A 19,754-nucleotide genomic window follows, 5' to 3' on the forward strand; every position below is an offset into this window, starting at 1 on the left:
AGAACTGGAGACACAAGCAAACATCATCTGCTTGGTGGCAGACACTCTGGGATAAAGCAGCAGCATTCAGCTGTCTGTAGCTTAACTTCGCGGCTTTTCAAGCAATAAAAAGTAGAATTAGGAAAGCCTAAGTATTACTTTTAGAATAGGAAATTAAACATTTAAAATGTTCAAAAGTAGTTCACTCAGTAAATTAGAATCTCCTGACACAGACACTAGAATCTAGTACGGGAAGTAAGTGTTCTAAGTGTGTGACTCACCATCACCTCTTTAACCCAGCACTTTCAGGTGGGTCTCTCCTGTGCTGTAGGAAGAGCTAAGCAGCTGATAACTTCTCACTGCATTAAACGGACTCCACACAAGAACAACAGCCCTCCGTCCAGGCACGGGGGCATCACAACCCCATCACACTGCTATCGCTCCCTACCCGACATACGCTGAGTGACATCACACTCCACTTTAAGAAGAAAAGCAATGCAACTTTACAGTTTTTAAAAATTTAAATATAAAATACCTTTTTTGTTTTAAATCTGAAGTCATTGATTTAGAAAAATATTCAAAAATTTGTGAGTACCTATCTTGATTGGGTTTTGAAAACCTCACTCTATAAAATGGTCACTGCTATCTGCGGGGCATCTCTTACTAGACTCTCCAACTTTAGAGTCACTGTGAGCCTCCCTGCCCGCTGCTTCTTAGACGCTAAAAGGTCCCTTGTTAACTGCAATCACGCTGCAGACACCAAGCTTTAAATACTGAACTGCCTTGTTCCTGGAGGTCTGATTCATGTTTAAAGAGTGCTCCCTTCTAAAGCACAGAAGTCACCTAGAACATTACTGGAATGCATGGTTATGCAGTAAATGTACATTTTTCTCAGTTGGGTATTAAGGAAATTGAACAGTTGGCTAGGGAAGCTTCTACTTAGCTAAAAGTTAACATGATAATAAGCTTTTAAAACAAAGGACTAACTAATTTTGAGGTTTAAAATATATTTGAACTATACTCAGAAACAATAAAACAGCATCATTATTTTTTAAGTACACTAATCTGTAAAAACTACATTGAATACTTTCCTGTTAATCTCCAAGTCACCTAATAAAAACTTGGTGGACTTGAGCATTTGGTTTGTTTGCTTGTTTTGGAGACATGGTTCCACTACATGATTCTGACCATCCTGGAACTCACTCTGTAGACCAACGTGACCTCAAATTCAGAAGAAACTCACCCACCCAGCTCCAGACTTATCAATTTAAAGGCATAAATTTATCCTAATTATTTGGGGGGGTGTTTGTTTGTTTATTTTTCAAGACAGGGTTTCTGGATTTAACAGTCCAGGATGTTCTGGCACTCACTTTGCAGACCAGGCTGCCTCAAACTCAGAGATCTGCCTGCTTCTGCTTCCAAGTGCTGGGATTAAAAGTATGCACCACCACCACCTGGCCTAATTTTTCCTTCCTAGCAGTATGAACATTTACTTTTCAGAGTCTTGGGGTGAAAACACCTAAAGGAATACATGGTCAGTCAGTCTCTAAGCTGAAACCTGGGAAGTAACAGGAGGCTTTGAGTCTGTAAACAGGAGGAAACAAGACAGAAGACAACATGCAAAGGAATCAAAAGTCACAGACAGGACTGAAGACAGGTGGCCTTCCAACGAAGTGGCATCCTCCAGCTGCTTAGCAGTAGGCAATGATTCCCAAGGCCACCTACTTCTCCACTCATAGTCAGAACTCACAGGTGTGAAGAGCCAGCACGGACAACTGTAGCCTTCAGAACTAAGGCAGCAGCAAGAGGGGTCAAAAGGACATTTGGAAATTTAGTTCTGCAAGTTAGGACACCTCTAGTAGAAAAATCTAAAGCAATAAATAAATTTAACATACTTGTTTACATCTTTAGTCTTAAAAAAACAGAATAGTAATCATCATAACAGAGGACAGTGTTTTAAAACGTCACTGCTCTTTCAGAGGACCCAGTGTTTTAAAACGTCACTGGTCTTTCAGAGGACCCCGTTTTGGTTCTCAGCACCCACATAGCAATCCACAACTGTCTGTAATTGGTATTCGGGCAGGAGAGACCTGGAAAGGCAGGGCTGGCTGGAAGTAAAGCCTCCTGCGGTGGCTCTAGGAAGCATCTGAGGAAGCAGCATACCAACCACCAGCTAATCAACACAAACAGAGATGGTTCACACCAGACCAAGTCTAGGAATAACCATAATTACAGACACTAAGCAACATGTCTAAGGACTGGGCAGGAAAAAGCACAGGTCCTTATTGCTCCAAAGAGCCTCCTCAAGCCGACAATTTAAAAAGCACTCCTGTTGCCAAAGCTTCAATTCATACTCACTGAAACCCATTAATATGCTCCACCCACAAACACCGAATGTACACCTGCTTTCTTCTAGTTCAAAAGAGAAGCACATAATAGCAGAGAGTAATCTTTGGCTCCTGATTGGGCAATAAGAGTTCAAAGTGTTTATTACCGAAACACACCTGACCTTAAGATGATAAGCACCAAGAACACCTTCTCTGCATCTAAGTTTAAAAACAATCAAAAACTCCTGTGATAGGTGACTATGTATCACACAATGAGATCTGTTAGTCATTACCACCTGCCATAAACCAAATTTCACCCCAGGGCTAACACTTTCTCTGTGGTTACAACAACACAGAGTGGCAGGGTAGTACACTCCCTTTCTATGATCCTAACAAGTTATTTTACCTATGAGTCTTATGGGTTCAGTCTTCAGACTTTTTAAGGCAAATATGCAGCTGTGGCTGTAGCTTTAAAGTGTATGAGTATGTGTGCCCACACACACATACACGTCTGCTGGCAAAAGGCTATCCACTGCAACTATAAGGGAAAACTGGCTCAAAATCAGTGGGTCAGAAAAAGAGTTTAAAATCAACTGTATTAAATGTTAATTAACCAAAAACTTTAAAAAGGGCCAGGAAAGGATGGCAAGAAGAGATACTGTAGACAATTATTTGTTCTGGCTTCCTGGTAGACTGTCAATGGGTTTTTCAATGTTAAAACACAGCAATAACCTGTTATCATATCTAAAAATGATAGATGTATTCAAGAAGAGAACTTAAAGCTGACGTGATTAAAAAGTTACTCCTAGGAATGTGAATGAGGAAAAAAAAAAACAAGTTCCATCTCTTTTTTTTAATTTTCAAAATGTACTAAACCTTAGAAGTGGGCATGGAAATTGAGTAATTAAAGTATAATAAAGAAGGGCTAAGTAGGGCCTGACGAGTGACAGGGTCTGGAAGAGAGCTGGGCGTGAGCAGGGAGCTTCCCACCCAATTGTCAGCACTGACTGGGAATGGGCAAATGTCCTTCCTCTATCCAGCTTTCAACCAATCAAGCGGAGAGCAGATAGCCTACCAGCGAACGCACAGACGTATTGCGGAAGTCCCAGGTGACTGCAGTGGCACTGGCAGTGAAGGGGCATATATGTCATGCATCAAGAAAGCAAGAGGGTCCTCAGCGGACCTCTAGTCATGCAGCTGAGCCTCCAGCCAGAAACCAGGCACCACTAGCGAATGGTGCCCACTCTACGGATGAGAACTAGAGACCCACTCTCAATATCACCCACTGCACATTCCCTACCTGAGGTGCCCTGCCTCTATGGCATGAACTGTGGGGTCTCAGGAAGTGATCCTGAGCCAGCCTTCACCATGACACTAGCAATAGCTGGGAAACAGCCATGGCCACAGGGCTGCTGTTCTGATTATTACTGCATGGCAACACTTCAACACTTACAAGTTTACATCAATGACTATGTCTATACTATGTTTATATAAACCTGCACTTTGCATAGGGTGTATCAATTACTCTGTCCACTCTGTGCTGATTACGTGACTGGGTGGAGGGTGCTTGGGACCACGTGGAACCTGCTCACTCTTGTAAGCTAACAGCTAATGCTGGCCGGGATCAGAGCTGGGGACCTAGTCAGATATCTATAGGTGCCTTTCTCAAGAGGTCACTTGACTTCCTCACATTACACCATGATTTCCAGGGTGAACAGAGACAAAGATTCCAGGAGAGAAAGAGAGAATCAGGCAGTAGCGATGCTGCATAGTGCAGTCATTAGGAAAGCTACTATGGCTGACCACACTCCAGGGAAGGAATTACTCCTTTAATTATCAACCATTCCATGCAGAACATCTGATTTAAAATAAATTCCTTGTAGATATACTTGCAGATAATTTGTATAACTTGCTGTAATACATGACCAAAAGCAATCTGAGGAAGAAAGAGTGCTTATTACATCATGCAGGGAAGCCAGGGCAGGAACCTGGAGGCAGGAACCAATGCAGAGACCATGGAGGAATGCTGTTTACTGGCTTGCTTAACCTGCTCTCTTACACAACCCAGGACCTCCTGCCTCAGTAGCACTCCCACAATGAGATGGACCTACTACATCAATCGTTACTACCACAGAGTGTAGCACATCCACATGGGATGGACCTCCCACATCAATCAAGATAATACCCTACAAACTTGCCTACAGGCCAATCTAATAATAGCATTTGCTCAATGGAGGTTCCTCTTCCCAGAGAATTCTAGCTTGTGTCAAACTGATAAAAACCAAACCAGATCAAAAATAATAGTGAACTTAGCGGTCTCTCTCTAATAACATGGATCTTAACACTTCCTCTAAAGAGCAGATAAGAGACAGAACTAGTCTTTAACAAACATAAAATCTTAAATTTCATCTTTTAATGGGTTATCTACATGAGAATGCTATATCAAATTTCTTGGTTTGTGTTTTCTGTTTTACTTCTTAAACTAAAACAAATTTAAAACATTTTAAACAATGGCTAAATCTACCCATAATATTTTCTAAAAACATAAAGCATCAACTCCATCAGATTATTTTCAGGACGAGCATGTCACTTCACTTCCATCAAGGATTTGGATCACTGTTAGTAATACAAACTCTGACTCGGCTGCTTAAGGAAACGTGTTACTACTTAACACAGGGTTTCTTCTACAGACACTGGTAAGTTACTGCAGCTTAACACAAGAAAAAGTTATGAAGCCCTTGGGAATCTTATCTTTAAAGATGGAATTGGAGAAAATAAAAGGTCATCATTATCAACAGATTGTTAATGGCTTCATTCTAATCTGTTCAAAAGATGTGAAAACCTATCATGTTCAGATCCACTCCCGACAGCAGCATGAGCCACTGTGCAGCACGGGCCATGAAAACAAGTCCAGACAAACTGCGAACTGCTTCACTACAAAGAAACCATGATGAGGTCAAGAATAGGATGTCAATCCTCGACTTGCACACCAATCCGACTCTTACAGATATGCGACCTAATGTATGTTACCTACCTCTGACCTGGTCACTCATGGCACCTGTCCCAGAGCTACTAAAAGAAGATAGGTAGTTCTTGACATAGAGTAACGGCTCAATATACAAAGCGCATTGTTGTTATTCTTAATGGAAAACATATACAATTCAGTGTGATGGTGCCACAAATGCACCAGGAAGTAAGACTGTAAAGTCAGGGAATGCATGGATCACAAATAACTTTGTGCAGTTTTTATGCTCACAGGCAATGAGTAAGAAAAACTTCAGCTCAAGAAAATAAGAATTTAGCAATCACAAATATGGTGCATTTAACTGTATGAGGACAGAAAGAACATTGAGTATTCCAAGTATTATTCAATTAAAAATTTGAATGAGCCAATCATAAGCCACAAAGTAAAGGTACAAAGCACGGAACTCACACTAAGTAAGCAGGGAACTCCAGTGCCTGACGGGCACAACAGCCTAGTACACAATCGCAGCCCAATTTTAACTTAACTGACAAACATGAAAAATGTATAATGTAAGAAATTAAAACTGCAAGCTAAATGTGAACAGTAACACAGGGCAGCAGTGACAAACCCCTAGCATCCCCGCTAGGCCGTGCTCAGGAGCTGTGCACTGCTGACGTCAGAGCACTGTTTCCATTATTCTAATCAGTGTCCCAAGGAGAAACTGAGGGGTGAAGTTTCATACTTTGTTTCCACAGTTATTGCTGTGTCTTTACTATCACACCCCAAATCCTGTCTGTTTCTTTTTTTGTGATGTATCTGAAAGAGCACAGTCTAAGAATCCCTACCTAGAGAAACGATAAAAACCTGCCCCACCTGCATCTAAATTGTGGTCTTTACTCCTAGCCCATTAACTATACAGTATCAAGGCTCAGGGCTTCCCTTTGCTCAACGCCCAATCCTGCTCCTTCCTTTTTCACTGCAGACAATATAAGCACTGCATGCTAACCTTCACAACTCTGCATTTGGTGCCCGTGAAATCCTTTTGAGTGTGTAAATTTGTTCTCTGGCAGTCTTTTAGAGATCATAAAAACAATACTGTCCAAAATCACACTCACGTGTTTAGCGTTTTGTGAGCTGTCTTCTTACTTTAAAGTTAGTGTAGCTGGATATAAAATTCTTAGGTTTCCTTGAGCACATTACTGTTACTCTACGACTCCTGCATAAAACAGGGCTTTCAAAGTCAGCTCATGTCAATATCAACTCCTCAGTAAGCCATCAGACCCTCTGTACACATATCTTTATAGTCCAACTTTGGGGGCAGGGGATTGTTGCTTTGTTCTTTTTTTGTCTGTAAACAGGATCATGCTATACAGCCTTAGCTGGCCTAGAACTCTATGTAGACCAACCAGACTGGCCTCAACTAGCAGGAATGCTCCTGACTGTCTAAGGGTGTAGTAAGTACAGGTGTGTGCCAACATGCCTAGCCTTATCCACATTATTCAGCTATACACCATTATCTTCCCCCTGATGCTTACCCTCTCCAAAACAAAGGCAAAACCATTCAATTTCAGGAAATATTCTTGCATTATTCTTATTGGAATAAGTCACAAGACTATTATATACTGAAACTTCTCTGCCTTTCTTCAATAACTAATAATTCAAGCTTATTTTTTAAGGGCCTCCTTCATTTGTTTGTTTACATGAAAGCAGTCCAGGAATCACAGGCTGGCCGGGGGCAACAAGCTTCTGGACCTTCTGGTCCCGCACAACACAGGCCCCCTTGTGCTGAGCAGGCACTCTGTCAACTAGCCACAACCCTAGCCCCTAGGTGAGTGCTTTGTCTGGGTTCACCCCCCCCCCTTCCTTTCTCTTCCCAAAATGATAAATGTCTAAGTTTCCTTCTCCAGTTTGACGTTGTCCTTCCCTACTGCCATCAGTTCTAGAGATTTCTCTGGGTATGCTTTGCTATGCTTCCTACTATCTGTGTAACATGCTGCTCCCTGAGGTTTCCTGTTTTACACTTTTTAAAGATTATTTTTATTTTATGTCTATCAGTGTTTTGCCTGAATGTATGTGCCTGCATAATGTATGTGCCTGATGCCCATGGAGGCCAGATGATGGCATCTGACCTTCTGGAATTAGTTACAGGCGACTGTGAGCTGTCATGCGAGGGCCATGTGTGTCTCTCCAGTTCCTCCTCCTCTTACTAGACCTCTGTGGCAGCCAGCATCACCATGGGCATCTCTAACTCCAGTACCTCAGAAGCTGAGGGAAGAACAGGGTTTCTAAGCCAAATTTGGCTACAGGGATTCCAGGCCACGCTGGGCTACAAAGCAAAAACCTATGTCAAAATAACAACAAAAAGAAAAAAAGGAGATGAAAATGATGGTTTTGACCACTACCACATCAATGGGGGAATTTCTGATTATTTTCTGATAATTTTTATGTACATTATTTTAAAAAAGCAATATGGGGGTTATGTAAAATGTAAACAATATGGGGCACAGCAAGGCTGGCTCAGTCGGTAGAGGCAGCCTGAGTCTGACCCCTGGCTTCCACAAGGTGGCAGTAGAGCACCTGCTCCTCACAGCTGCCCTCTGACCTCACACAGCTTAGACACACACCTAAGAAATAAAAACTACCGGGCAACTAGAATATGTCTTCAGTAAGTGTCTTCTCTTCCCTATTTTCAGAGAGGATGTCAGACTACTCAGTAAGAATTCCTGTGTCTTCATCTTCCCCAATTTCCCTTTCCTTTGTCCATGAGGATTCCACCACTGCTCAATTTGGAGACTATTCCCAGGTGTCAGCTCTGGCTAGCACGGCAACTTTAACTGGTTTTGAAAATTTATAGGGACTAGCTCTAACCTTTTCCGACCTTAAACACTCCTGGGAACATACAAACACTTTTTGGCTTGCAGTAATGTTTCAGACCCTCCCGCTCTGCCTTTGTGGTAGTCTGAGCTGGCGAGCTGAGGGTTTTCAGGTCCCTTAGTTAACTGTGCACACATCCTGACACAGCTCTGCGGTGGCTAGCACACTTCTGTCTGCACCTGTGGGGATGTTTTCACAGTCTCAAGGATAATGTCTATGGGATTGGCGGTTTTGCTCATCTAGATATTCTGTCCACTTTTAGGGAAAACAGGGGAGATAAAAATCTATGTTGAGCTGTCACTTTTGTAGAACTCTGACATTCTTCTTAATTTTTGTATGTATGTATATTCATGTGTGTCTGTTACCTATGGAGGACAAAAGAAGGCATAAGATTCACTGCAGCTGGAGCTGCCAAGTAAGTGCTGGGAATTGAACCTGAGTCCTCTGGAAGAGCAGCCAGTGCTCGAACCGCTGACTCATCTTTCTAGCCCCTTAAGCATTCTTACAGGTGTACACTATGCTGTTGGGTCTGTCAACTTGACACAAACCTAGATGTATCTGGGAAGAAGGCATCTTAATTGAGAAAAACTCCTCCAGAAGACTGGCCTGACAAATTGCAGTATACTGTCTGGATTATGGACTGGTGGGGGAGGCCTAGCCCATTGTGGGTGGTGCCACCTCTCAGTAGGTCATCCTGAATGGTTTAAGAAAGCAAAGCTGAGCAAGCCAACCAACAAAAAGAACACTCCCGTGGCTTCTACTTCAGTTCCTACCTATGGTGGACTACGGTATGGAAGTATAAGCTGACATAAACTCTTTCCTCCCCACGCTGCTTTTGGTCATGGTATTTTACCACAGCAACAGAAATCTAAGACAGACATTTACAAAGTAGCAGTAATTAAAAAAAAAAAAAAAAGGACTGTAAGGACCAACAAAATGGGATCACCTCCCAAACCCCACAGTAGGAGAGCATTGGCAGTGACAAGCTGTCCTCTGACCTCCATGGGCACGTGACACAAGTGAACGCACAGACACAAACACACAGATGTAATTTTAAAACAGTAAAATATCTACTTTTTTCTAGGCCTTCAGTAAAGACCTTACTACGTAAAACAATCAGGCTTTACAGTGAGATGGAGCCATCTTATGTTTGATATGAATCAACTGTTACACTACGTACACACGACACAATCAGCAATGCTTCTGCTTAGAAAATAGAAATTTAAATCACAAAAGAAGTGAAATCATGAAAAGCATTGGCACATGGCGAGGAGCTCGTCCAGGCATCTGCGGCAGACACTGACATTAGAAAGCTGGCCTTGCATGCTGAGACACACAGGGAGGGGGAGCCGAGCAGAAATATACACAGTAGACTCCTGACCTCCAGCTGAGGAAAGGGCAATCTTCCACCACCAGAAAGAGGCAGCAGGTGTGGCTTTCACCTTCCCTCTCTCTGAAGCACTGCCCCTTCCATCAGCCAGGCAGAGCTTAGTTCTAACTGTAACAAGCACTGCCATCCAGAGGCCCGGTCACACCACTGCCGGGACGGGAGAACTCACAAGGACAACTTTCCGACACGATCAATAAATTAGAGTTTTCCACATCCCATGACCTCAGTTACCCCAAAGTAAAGAAACTCTGACATTCAAGCCAAATATTCATGAATACTACGTAGTAACTTTTAAAATTGACAAAAATATTAATTTAAAAAAAAAAAGCTGGGGGCTAGAGAGTTGGCTCAGTGGTTAAGAGCACTTGTTGCTCTTGCAGAGAACCTGGATTTGATCCCAGCACCCAGATGGTGGCTCACAACCACCTGTAACTCCAGTCCCAGAGGATCCAACGCCCTCTTCTGTCCTGTATGGCCAAGCATACACATAATACACAACATATGTGCAGGTAAAACACTCAGATATAAAATAAATCTAAGAACAGATATAAAATGAATCTAAGCATGGTGACACACACCTATAACTCCAAAATTCCAAAGGCAGAGGCAGAGTAGGGGGTTCTGAGTATTAGGTCAACACTGGTACAACGTTCCAGGATGGTCAGGGATATATAACAAAACAACCTTGACTCGTGGGTGGGAATGAGGTGGGGGCTGCTAGAAATAAGCAATATCTAACTTAAACAGGAAACATTCGCATGATGGAAAGGCTCAAAGCAACACATGCCAAAAGTAATCTATCCTCAAGACCAATAGGTCTACGTCTGACCATCTGGACCTGCCCCAAGTAGAAAGTGACAGCAGTAGGAACATCAAATGCTTCTACTCAAGCTCATCATCATGAATGTCTATTCAGTGTGCTCTCAACGTAAACTGGTATGGGGCGGGGGAGGAATGTGCCATTTCCTTACTGTCTTAGGTAGTGTTTCTACGGCTGTGGGAGGAAAGGGTCCACCTCCTAACACCTCTCAGGTCACTCAATCGCTGAGGGAAGTCCGAGTAGGAACTCAAGGCAGGAGCTGATGCAGAGTCCACACGCACTGCTTTACTGGCTGGTTCCCTATGGCGTGCTCAGCCAGACGTCATGCAGCACCGAGGAGGCTCAGGATAGCAAGAGTTTGAGGCCAATCTGATCTACATGAGACCCTGTCTCGCAGGGAGGGGGTATATGATGCCAGGGGGTCACATGTATATTCAACCACAGAGGCTAGAAGCCAACACCAGGCGTCTCCTTTCTTTGATTAATCTAGGCTGGGTAGAAAATGAGCTCCAGAAACTGTCCTGGCTCCACCTCCGCTGAGCTAGCTAGAAATGGGATGCAGGCTACCAGGCCATCTTTGTACATGGTGTTGGGGATCCAAACTCAGGTCTCACATTTGCACAGCAAACATTTTGCCAAATAAGCCATCATCCACCACCACTCAATTCTTTAAGTGACTAGTGTGTCATTATTATGTGCTTTATATATTTAAAAAAAGCTACTCTGTTAAAACCATTAAAACAAAAAAACAATGATAAATCAAACTCTAAAGGGGATCTTTTAATGAGTACTGAAGAAATGCTGGCCTCCCAGGTTCCCTCCTGCAGGCTTTAAGTTAATATGTATAATGATTCTGAGAAGAATCTGCTTTTCCCCCCAAACCTAATCTTAGGAATAATCCCATATCCAAAATAAACTGAACTCGGTTACTTGTAAACCAAGACGACAAGCAACTGGCTGGGCTCGTACCTCCACCATTATGATGTTTAAATGGGAAAAGGGTTATGGAGGAGACAACAAGGAGGCAAACACTGGAGTCTGGAGGTGGCAGTCAAGGTGAGGAAGCTGCTGCCCCGAATTCAATCCCCAGGACCCACATATGGAGGAAGCAGAGAGCAGACGCCCACAAGACTGCCCTTCACACTGAGGCGCACACCTAGGTAAACAACGTGGTGACGAGTTCTGAACACTCACTTGCTGTATGTCATGCCCACCGCCAGACCTACCAACCAAGATACCTCACTAACCTCGAAGAGATTTTTATAACAAGGGCACTGAAATGTCAGCTGACACCACTGCTGTGAACACGGTTAGATTGAGAAGATGCTATCTTTGCTCTATGTGCCTTAAATTCCACAGGCGAGTACTCAAATGTTATGATATACATCCATTCCATGGCACAGGTCCTTACACATCACCCCTCGCTCTAAAGAAAACATGACCCGAGATAAATACTCAGAATCCTTGAAGGCACAACACCCAGTACTTATTATGAAACAAATGTTAACCAAATAAATGTTTGCAACATCCTTTAAAAGTGTAAAGCAACTCTGCACTTCCCTACTACTGCGCTCCAGCTCCACTAACGTGACAAAGGGAGCCTAGGGTTTTAACAAGCACAGATCGGCAGCCAGTAAGTACAAGCCTGTGCAGTACATGCCTGTGCTGAAGACACATCAATGTGATTTTGGCTCACTGTTCAATAAACAACTATCTTCCCTTGTCTTTTTCGTCCTTCCTTCCTAGCTTTACTGGGGTATAACTAGGAAATACCAAGTGTACACACCTACGGTAATCCACGTGACACTTAATGTATGTGTACAATAGTAAAGTTACCAAACGCAAAAAAAAAAAAAAATCAAGGAAATGAACATCGCTATCATCTTGCATAGTTATCATGAAAATCTATTCCATTTTGATTACATCCAGAAAGGTGAACCAGTCAATGCCTATTTCAATGGCTTGTCTAGCATTCCTCAGCCTACACTTCCATCGATACAATGGAATGGGAAAGTAAGAATTTAAGAACATACCAAGGCTAGTACCATGAGCAATGTGTAAGAGAGCAGAACATTCACTTTCAAATACGTGTACACATTGCAGAAATAATTTTCATTGAAAAACTCCTTATAAGCTTGTATGTATTATGTCAGCTAAAGTATAAGTACACACGCTGCAATATTAAGAGGAAAGTATTGTATTAACCGATCAGGGAAGTTGTTGATTTTATGATTAAAAAAATAATCAACTTTCAAATTCTGAATGAGAAATATGCCAACAATGTACACATGTTAAAAAGAGCTTTCTTGGGTTATATTTTTCTTTTGTAAGGCGATAAATATTGGTTACGTTTCAAAAAAGCCAAATGTAAATCTACAGAATTCTCTTGTTTTGCAACACTTACTAAGTTAATTAGGTACCTCTTAAGAACAACATTTGCTCTCCAGCTAGTAATACTACTGAGACCAAAAAGCTTTAAGAGAAACAGCTACTTGGGAGCACGTCGTACACCTCTGATTATGAACAACTGGAAACCTCCCATCAGCAAGTCACAGGTACTACGAAACAACTAAAAGCTACTCTGTTCTCCTACTGACCTCTACAACAATGCAGACAGCATCTGCTTGGCATAGTCCAGATGCTGCCTGAATACCCTGCAGCCTAGAGCAACCTAGGAAGAGCCAGCGCTGCTCAACTGTTGGAGCATTAAAGGCCGAGTACAGAAAATCTAAATGGTTCTTCATGATGATGCCCAGCATCAGCACCACAGCGATTTTAACAACCAGCCACTGAAGCAGAATGCGTCCCCACAACACTGGCAAACTCACCTAGGAAGTCTGTGTGCATGCTTGTGTGAGAAGTACCACAGAGGAATGACTAGTCACTGACTCAAGCAGCTACCATCATAATTCCAGAAATGGTAGGTCCCTCATGTAACATACATGGTTAACTTACTTTCCCATACCATTTAATTTACTAGGGTTATAGTCAAACACGTTTTGTCATAGAAAATGACACATCTAAAATCTCATTTTAAAGCAAAAGAAAAATTATTTTAGAGAATTGGGGTCACAAAAAATGAAAATCACCAACAGCTATAGCAATTATCATCATCAGATACCAGATACCACTCAAGATTTATCTTTTTCCAAGTTGAAATCATTTTCAAACATTAAGCTTACAATACAATCAAATAAAACCTCAAATCTACCAATAAAGGTAACTTTTTTTAACAAAATGTGTCCCATCTAGCTAATCTATAAGCACACAGGTGAGCGCCTGCAGCACATCTGATCCACTGGCTATACTGTCTTTTTCAGTCTGAACACAGCCACTCAGAAGGAAGAGTCTCTGTTTTTACAATACCAGTAAGATCCTTCAATTAACTATGAAGGAAGTAAACACACACTTCCAAACAACTTCTCAGGTTTTCATCTATACATTCAAATAACATAAGGATGAAAGAGAAGGGGAACTACAAAAAACAATATAGGGAGAAGGAACAAGAAACACTAACTACCAGACCATATCTGCTTAAGGACCACACATGCAAGTGTTCCGCTAACAGCTCTTACCTTTACCTGTCAGCCTTACTGAAATCATCTTAACATCCATTCTCAGGGAAGATTTACTATGCTCCCATAGAAATACAGGGAGACATATTTAACCATAAAAGTAAATGTTATTAGTTTTTAAAACAGAAATATTTTAACTTTAAAAGTATGAACCAGCTTTTAAAAGTCCAAGTGCTAAGAATTACTCTTTTGTTAGCATCACTATTAAAACTGTGACACCAAGTCCCAGAGTCACGAACCTTAGCATTGCCAGAGGCCCACCCAGAAAGCACACTAACAGCCCCCACTGTCTCACAGCCATAGCGCTACTGTACTGCGAAATATGAGTCACCTGTATGCATCGTCTTCTTCAAGTCTCATAGCATCCTGATGGGGTGGGGGAAGGGAGGGAAGAGTCCAGCGGCAAAACTATAACACTGTGTGAAGAAAAACAGATTACGATAAGAAATGATGATGTAAGACAATTACCCCTAATTGAAGAGTATCTAATATAACTACCATCTCCAAAACATAGATAAAATTATTCCAAATTAGTCAATTTACTAACATTTACAGTTATTTGAATAATTTCTATTCATTTATCAAAATCAAGCATATAAAAATATAACAATCAATTATCATGAAAAAAGTTTTAAATGACCAATAACCATTCCAGGCATTTCTAAGCATCAAGTAAGCATAAGTAATATGCAGTTTTGTATAATGAATCTAAAGGAAATAAACCATTTTATGATCTTGTACAGTATGCACACACCAATACAACTTTTAATTTACTTTCCACAGTGACTTACTATCAAGGCAGAGGTAATAAAAGCTACAAATGTCAACATGTCAATCTACCAACATTATTTGTAGATTAAATTCAGAGACATTTTTCAAATGCAGTTATCCTGCTCATCAACACTCCCCCTGCTCTCCAAGCGGTCCACTTTAACTTTCTAAGAGCCCCGCCCTCCTACTTATGGTTTTCTTAAATTCATGACTGTTGAGACAATTACATACATGACGACCAGCGGGAAAGTGAGTGCAATCTCTCATGACTATCGATGGGGACCACACAGGAGCAGGAGAGAAGCAAAGACCACCAGGCTGAAGAATAACTCACAAGTGACACTGTGAGATCCATTGACTCCAAAGGAGCTGCTCCTGCTGGCCTAGCTCTCAAGGTGGCTGAACTAACTAATAAGCAAAGCCTATTGATTCCTAAGACAGGCTTGTGTGCTAACCTTTTTTAAAAGCTTTTAAATGTAAATTTTAAAAAATGATTTATTTATTATTTTATTGCATTGGTATTTGGTCTGCTTGCATGTCTGACAGGGTATTGGATTCCTCGGAACTTAAGTTACAGACAGTTGTGAGCTCTCATATGGGTGCTGGGTATTGAACTCAGGCCCTCTAGAAGAGCAGCCAGTCCTCTTAACCACAAAGTTTTTTAAAGAAAGTAAATGCAAAGAAACAACCCAACAAACACAAAGATGCTGTTAGTCATCAGCACTATAGATTGTGAGAAAGAAAAGACAGACCCTATCTAATCTAAATCATCTAAGCAAGCTGTCTTTTGATTCCCGACACCTATACTTTACACATTGATGTCCCCAGTCAAGCCCTTTCACAAGCCTTTTTCAAACTTACTCTATGTTCTGAAATCACCATCCAAAGGTTTTACTGTCTGAGTGTAGCCCATTATGTAAGGTAAGCTAAAAGAAAAAAAACATCTAGACTGAAACAACTTACATCAATAACTCAATTCCCAACAAGTAAAGCTAACTAGCCCAAATGAATTTATTGGTAGAAATCCAAATAATGTAATAAAGTAATAAGAAAACTAAGTCTGAAGGATATTTTTAGGCTAGTAGGATATACATATATAGCTTACTTAAAATCTCCATTTATTGTTGATAAATATTTTGTTTTTCACTTATTTCTCCTACTTTTGAACTTTTAGGTTGAAAGTCCAACTCTGTCCTCCAAACAGCAGCAAAAGGAAACACTCCACTGGTGAGTGATCAACTCAGAATAGGGACTGAATTTGTGAATTAGTTTTAAACTGGAAACTGCCTGTTCTTCTGAAATCACTGCCTATATATTCCTGATCTCCTGATAAAGGACAGCCTTTCTAGGTGAGACACTGCTGCTACCAAGATACACCCAAGCCAAGGAGCACCGCTTCTCAAGACAATGTTAGATTCACAGCAAGGTGTACGGCTAGGTACACGGATAGGTGTATGGCTAGGTCCATGGCTAGGTGCTTGGCTAGGTGCATGGCTAGCTTGTTGATGGTTAGGTGCATGGCTAGGTGTATGACTAGGTATGTGGCTAGGTGAATGGTTAGGTGAGTAAATGAACAACAAAAGTAATCATCACAATGTATTTGCTTCTAAAAATAACTGAATCAGTGGGATTAAATACTTTTACTTCATAGTCAAATTCTCTCCCCTCAGACATGGTAGGTCTTTAAACTTCTGTGGCATGGACTACAAAAACAACAGAGAAAGTGCCAATTCATTCTCTAGCTCTGAACTGTGTTTACAGCTGTACGTTAGCTCTTTACAATGTTCACCTGTAACATTTACGGTCTTCCTCACAAACTGAATAGCTTCAGCATGAACAGATGACACGAATCCCAGAGAAGGCCTTATAAGACCGGGCCAAACAAGGGCTCAGCATTCCTTTGGTCTCTTCATTTTGTTAACGGTTATCTGAGTGCTTTGCCTGCATATATATATATATATATATATATATATATATATATATATATATATATACATACCTGTCCATACATGCCTGGGGCCTTGGAGGCCAGAGGAGGATACAGGTTGTGAGTTACTGTATGGGTGCTGAGACTGAAACTAGGTCCTCTGTAAGAACCGCTAGTGCTCTTTCCTGCCGCTGAGTCATCTCCAGCCTCCAGTACTCTTTTTATTAAAAGCTGATAAAAACTAAAGTCCTATTTATTCACTACTAATTTCACTATCTAAAGGCAAAAACAAATTCTGACATCTTTTAGAAACACCGTGCATTAGCCACCACTCATTTGAAAAGCAGCCGTTAGCAAAAGCTGACGTTTACCTAGAAGTCACACAGCTTGCTCTTGGTTTATCACCTACCTACTGGAAACAGAGGAAAAGAATCTGCACCCTAAGACATCCACTGCAGATAATCCCAACATCAGTCGGCATTTTTGTAGTCTCACTTCGGATATGATTTTCTTTCTAAAGAGCCTTAAAACAGTCATTTTTTTATTTCTAAAAAATATATACAGTCAAATGTGTCCCTTTTCCCTCATAAATAAAAGTATTCTCAGAACTGTGGAGAACAACAGTAGACAATGAGAAAAACCATGCACAACCCATACAGAAGGAATTTGTCCTGGTTCTCAAAATCTTTTAGTGTATTTCAGTTCACATTTTGCCAACAGCTATGAACAATTCAAGAACTCACTGTAAGTGGTTCTGAGAACTCTTTATTTGTCTGAGAACTCTGAATAAACCTAACCTATAGCTTGTCTTCAGAAAGCCACAGGCCATGGAGCACATGGGTGTCCGCAGTCACAGCCCATCTGCAGGGTTTACAAAGGACACGGGGCAGCCAGCATGCACAGCAGTCAGGCTCTGGCAAGGACAGATCAACACAGAGCCCAGGGTACCCAACTTCAGGTACAAAGCCTTCCTTAACTGTAGTCCAGGTGCGAGAGTTAGCCTAGAAGAGGCTAGATAGAAATGGGCCAAGCAGTGTTTAAAAGAATAACGTTTCCGTGTAATTATTTCGGAGCATAAGCTAGCCATGTAGGCGGCTGGGGTGCTGGGGACGCAGCCCCGCCGCTCCTATTACTACACTTAACACCACAAGGATTTGTAATGACACCAACCTAACAAGTGTCTCTAACTCCAACTCACTAAGCAGTGGGAAGCTGCTACAAAAGACAGAAGCACCACCATGATGCACACCCTGAGCCTAGCACTCAGGAGGTACAGGCAGGTAGATCTCTCTGAGTTCCAGACCAGCTGGAACCTCCTGGTCACCCCCCCCCCAAAAAAAAGCAGATTTTTAAAACATCATCATATAAGGAATTTCAAAACCTAATTAGGTACCATTGTTATTAGGCTTAGTGCAAACGCAGTTCTCTGCTGCTCTCTAACTGCACCTAGGCAATCTATCTTTACAAATGCTTCACAAAAAATTTTAATCTATACAAAAAATATGATGCACCATGGAATTTAAAAGGATAATTTAGGTGGTTTCAAAGGTACCAACTGAAAATAAGCAAAGCCCATTAAGTATAAAGCATCTTAAAATTGGGGTGAGAGATGGCTCAGCAATTAAGTACACTTGTTCTTGCAGAGGATCTGGGTTCAGTCCCCAGCACTCAAGTGTAGGCTCACAGACAGCTACAGGGGCTCTGACAACCTCTGCTAACTTTGAAAGGCTCCAAGCAGCATATAGTACACATATATACATGCAGATGAAATACTCAAACATGGAAAACAAAGAAATAGAAAAAAGAAAAGATCTACAATTTTATCACTAATTAAAGCTATGATTCTCTAAAAATTGCACACTGTGACTGATAGTCATCCCCACACCTCCGTGCTCACTTATATGATTAAAGTGGCAGAAGAAAATAAAGTCTTTGCCATGTAGTTTTAGAAGTGCATTTTCCAGACTTACACTAGGTAAATTAGAAGGAAAACAAAGAAATGCCATTGTCTTGATACTTAGCACAGAAGAGGAAACAATCCATAGCTCTAATTCCCAATAAGATGATCAAGTGGTGTTACAAAAAAAGCAATTACACTAGCAGGGGACTGCAAGTGAAATCCAGAAAAACAAGAACATTTATCAAAACTCCAGAAAACAATCACAGCTCCTTTTTTTTTAAAGGAAAACCCAAAAGACTGTAATAGGCACTACCATGCCAACATTATTAATGAAACTACGAGGAAAAGCATATCTGCCGACATACAGCACACACCTACCACGCAGCTCACACGTTAGTGCATGCTAACATACCCAACAAGGAAGCAGTCTCACTTCCACTTTACAGATGTGGAAAGTAAGGGTCAAGGAGACTAACAGGTCAAAGGCCCCACTATTTATAAACTCCAGTCCTGTACCAAAGTTCTCCACACCTCAAGATGCTTCCCATTAAGTCATGAAACAACTGAGAAAATTGCAAAGATACAAGAATCTGTCAAAGTGTGATTTTAGACCCTGTTGTATCGCAAACACAAAAGAAAAAAGTCCTGAAGTAATAAATTAGCAAGTTAAAAAATTTTACCTCGGAAAATGGAGTATCAACTGTTCCGAAACTAGTAATAAAATTTTAATTCAAACATATAACAGACTGCCACATAATCCTTCTATCACCTTAAGAAAAATCCACCAAATGAGAAAAAAGGGGTAGGGGTAAGAAGCCAATTAGTGACACTAAACAATCAGACAATCCACAAATACTGTAAGCACGGGTCTTGGATTGTTCTATTCCAACAGCACCCTGGAATGAGGAATGGTGAGTGCCCGAGCAAAAAGTGTGGGGTTGCTAAAATCATGAGAACAACAGGTTCCTGACCTAAGCACTAGGAAAAAGGCTAAGCTATTTCAACAAATCAAACCAAGTTCTAACTCAGCCTCTAGAACCTATTTTGGCCCCAAAATTAAATCTGGCACTAAATATCTAGACTCCACAGTGAATACAGCAGAGGAGAGGAAAAGGCTCCAAAGCAAACCATCTACCTAATGCATACATAAGCTCTGGGGATCCTCTTCCACAGGGTCACTAAGTGCAAAGTGACAACTTCAAATACATGATCCACCCATAATGCCC

General features: G+C 41.3%; 1 protein-coding gene across 3 annotated transcripts in view; it reads right to left on the bottom strand.

Moving 5' to 3' along the window:
• The window catches only part of Dyrk1a (dual specificity tyrosine phosphorylation regulated kinase 1A), a 117,625-nt gene that overhangs the window by 61,363 nt on the left and 36,508 nt on the right, over window positions 1-19,754 (bottom strand). For 2 of the 3 annotated variants that reach the window (XM_041672942.1, XM_041672943.1), the window contains exon 2: window positions 14,262-14,346. The exons of the other annotated variant lie outside the window; for it this stretch is intronic. In XM_041672942.1, the coding sequence (XP_041528876.1) occupies window positions 14,262-14,271 (10 nt within the window). In that variant the 5' untranslated portion in view covers window positions 14,272-14,346. The remainder of the gene's footprint in view (window positions 1-14,261; window positions 14,347-19,754) is intronic. 3 annotated transcript variants of the gene reach the window in all.

The sequence above is a fragment of the Microtus oregoni genome, unplaced genomic scaffold (assembly GCF_018167655.1).
Source record: "Microtus oregoni isolate MIOR12 unplaced genomic scaffold, Mior012 000023F_ref0000262, whole genome shotgun sequence".
In the NCBI taxonomy this organism is placed as follows: Eukaryota; Metazoa; Chordata; class Mammalia; order Rodentia; family Cricetidae; genus Microtus; species Microtus oregoni.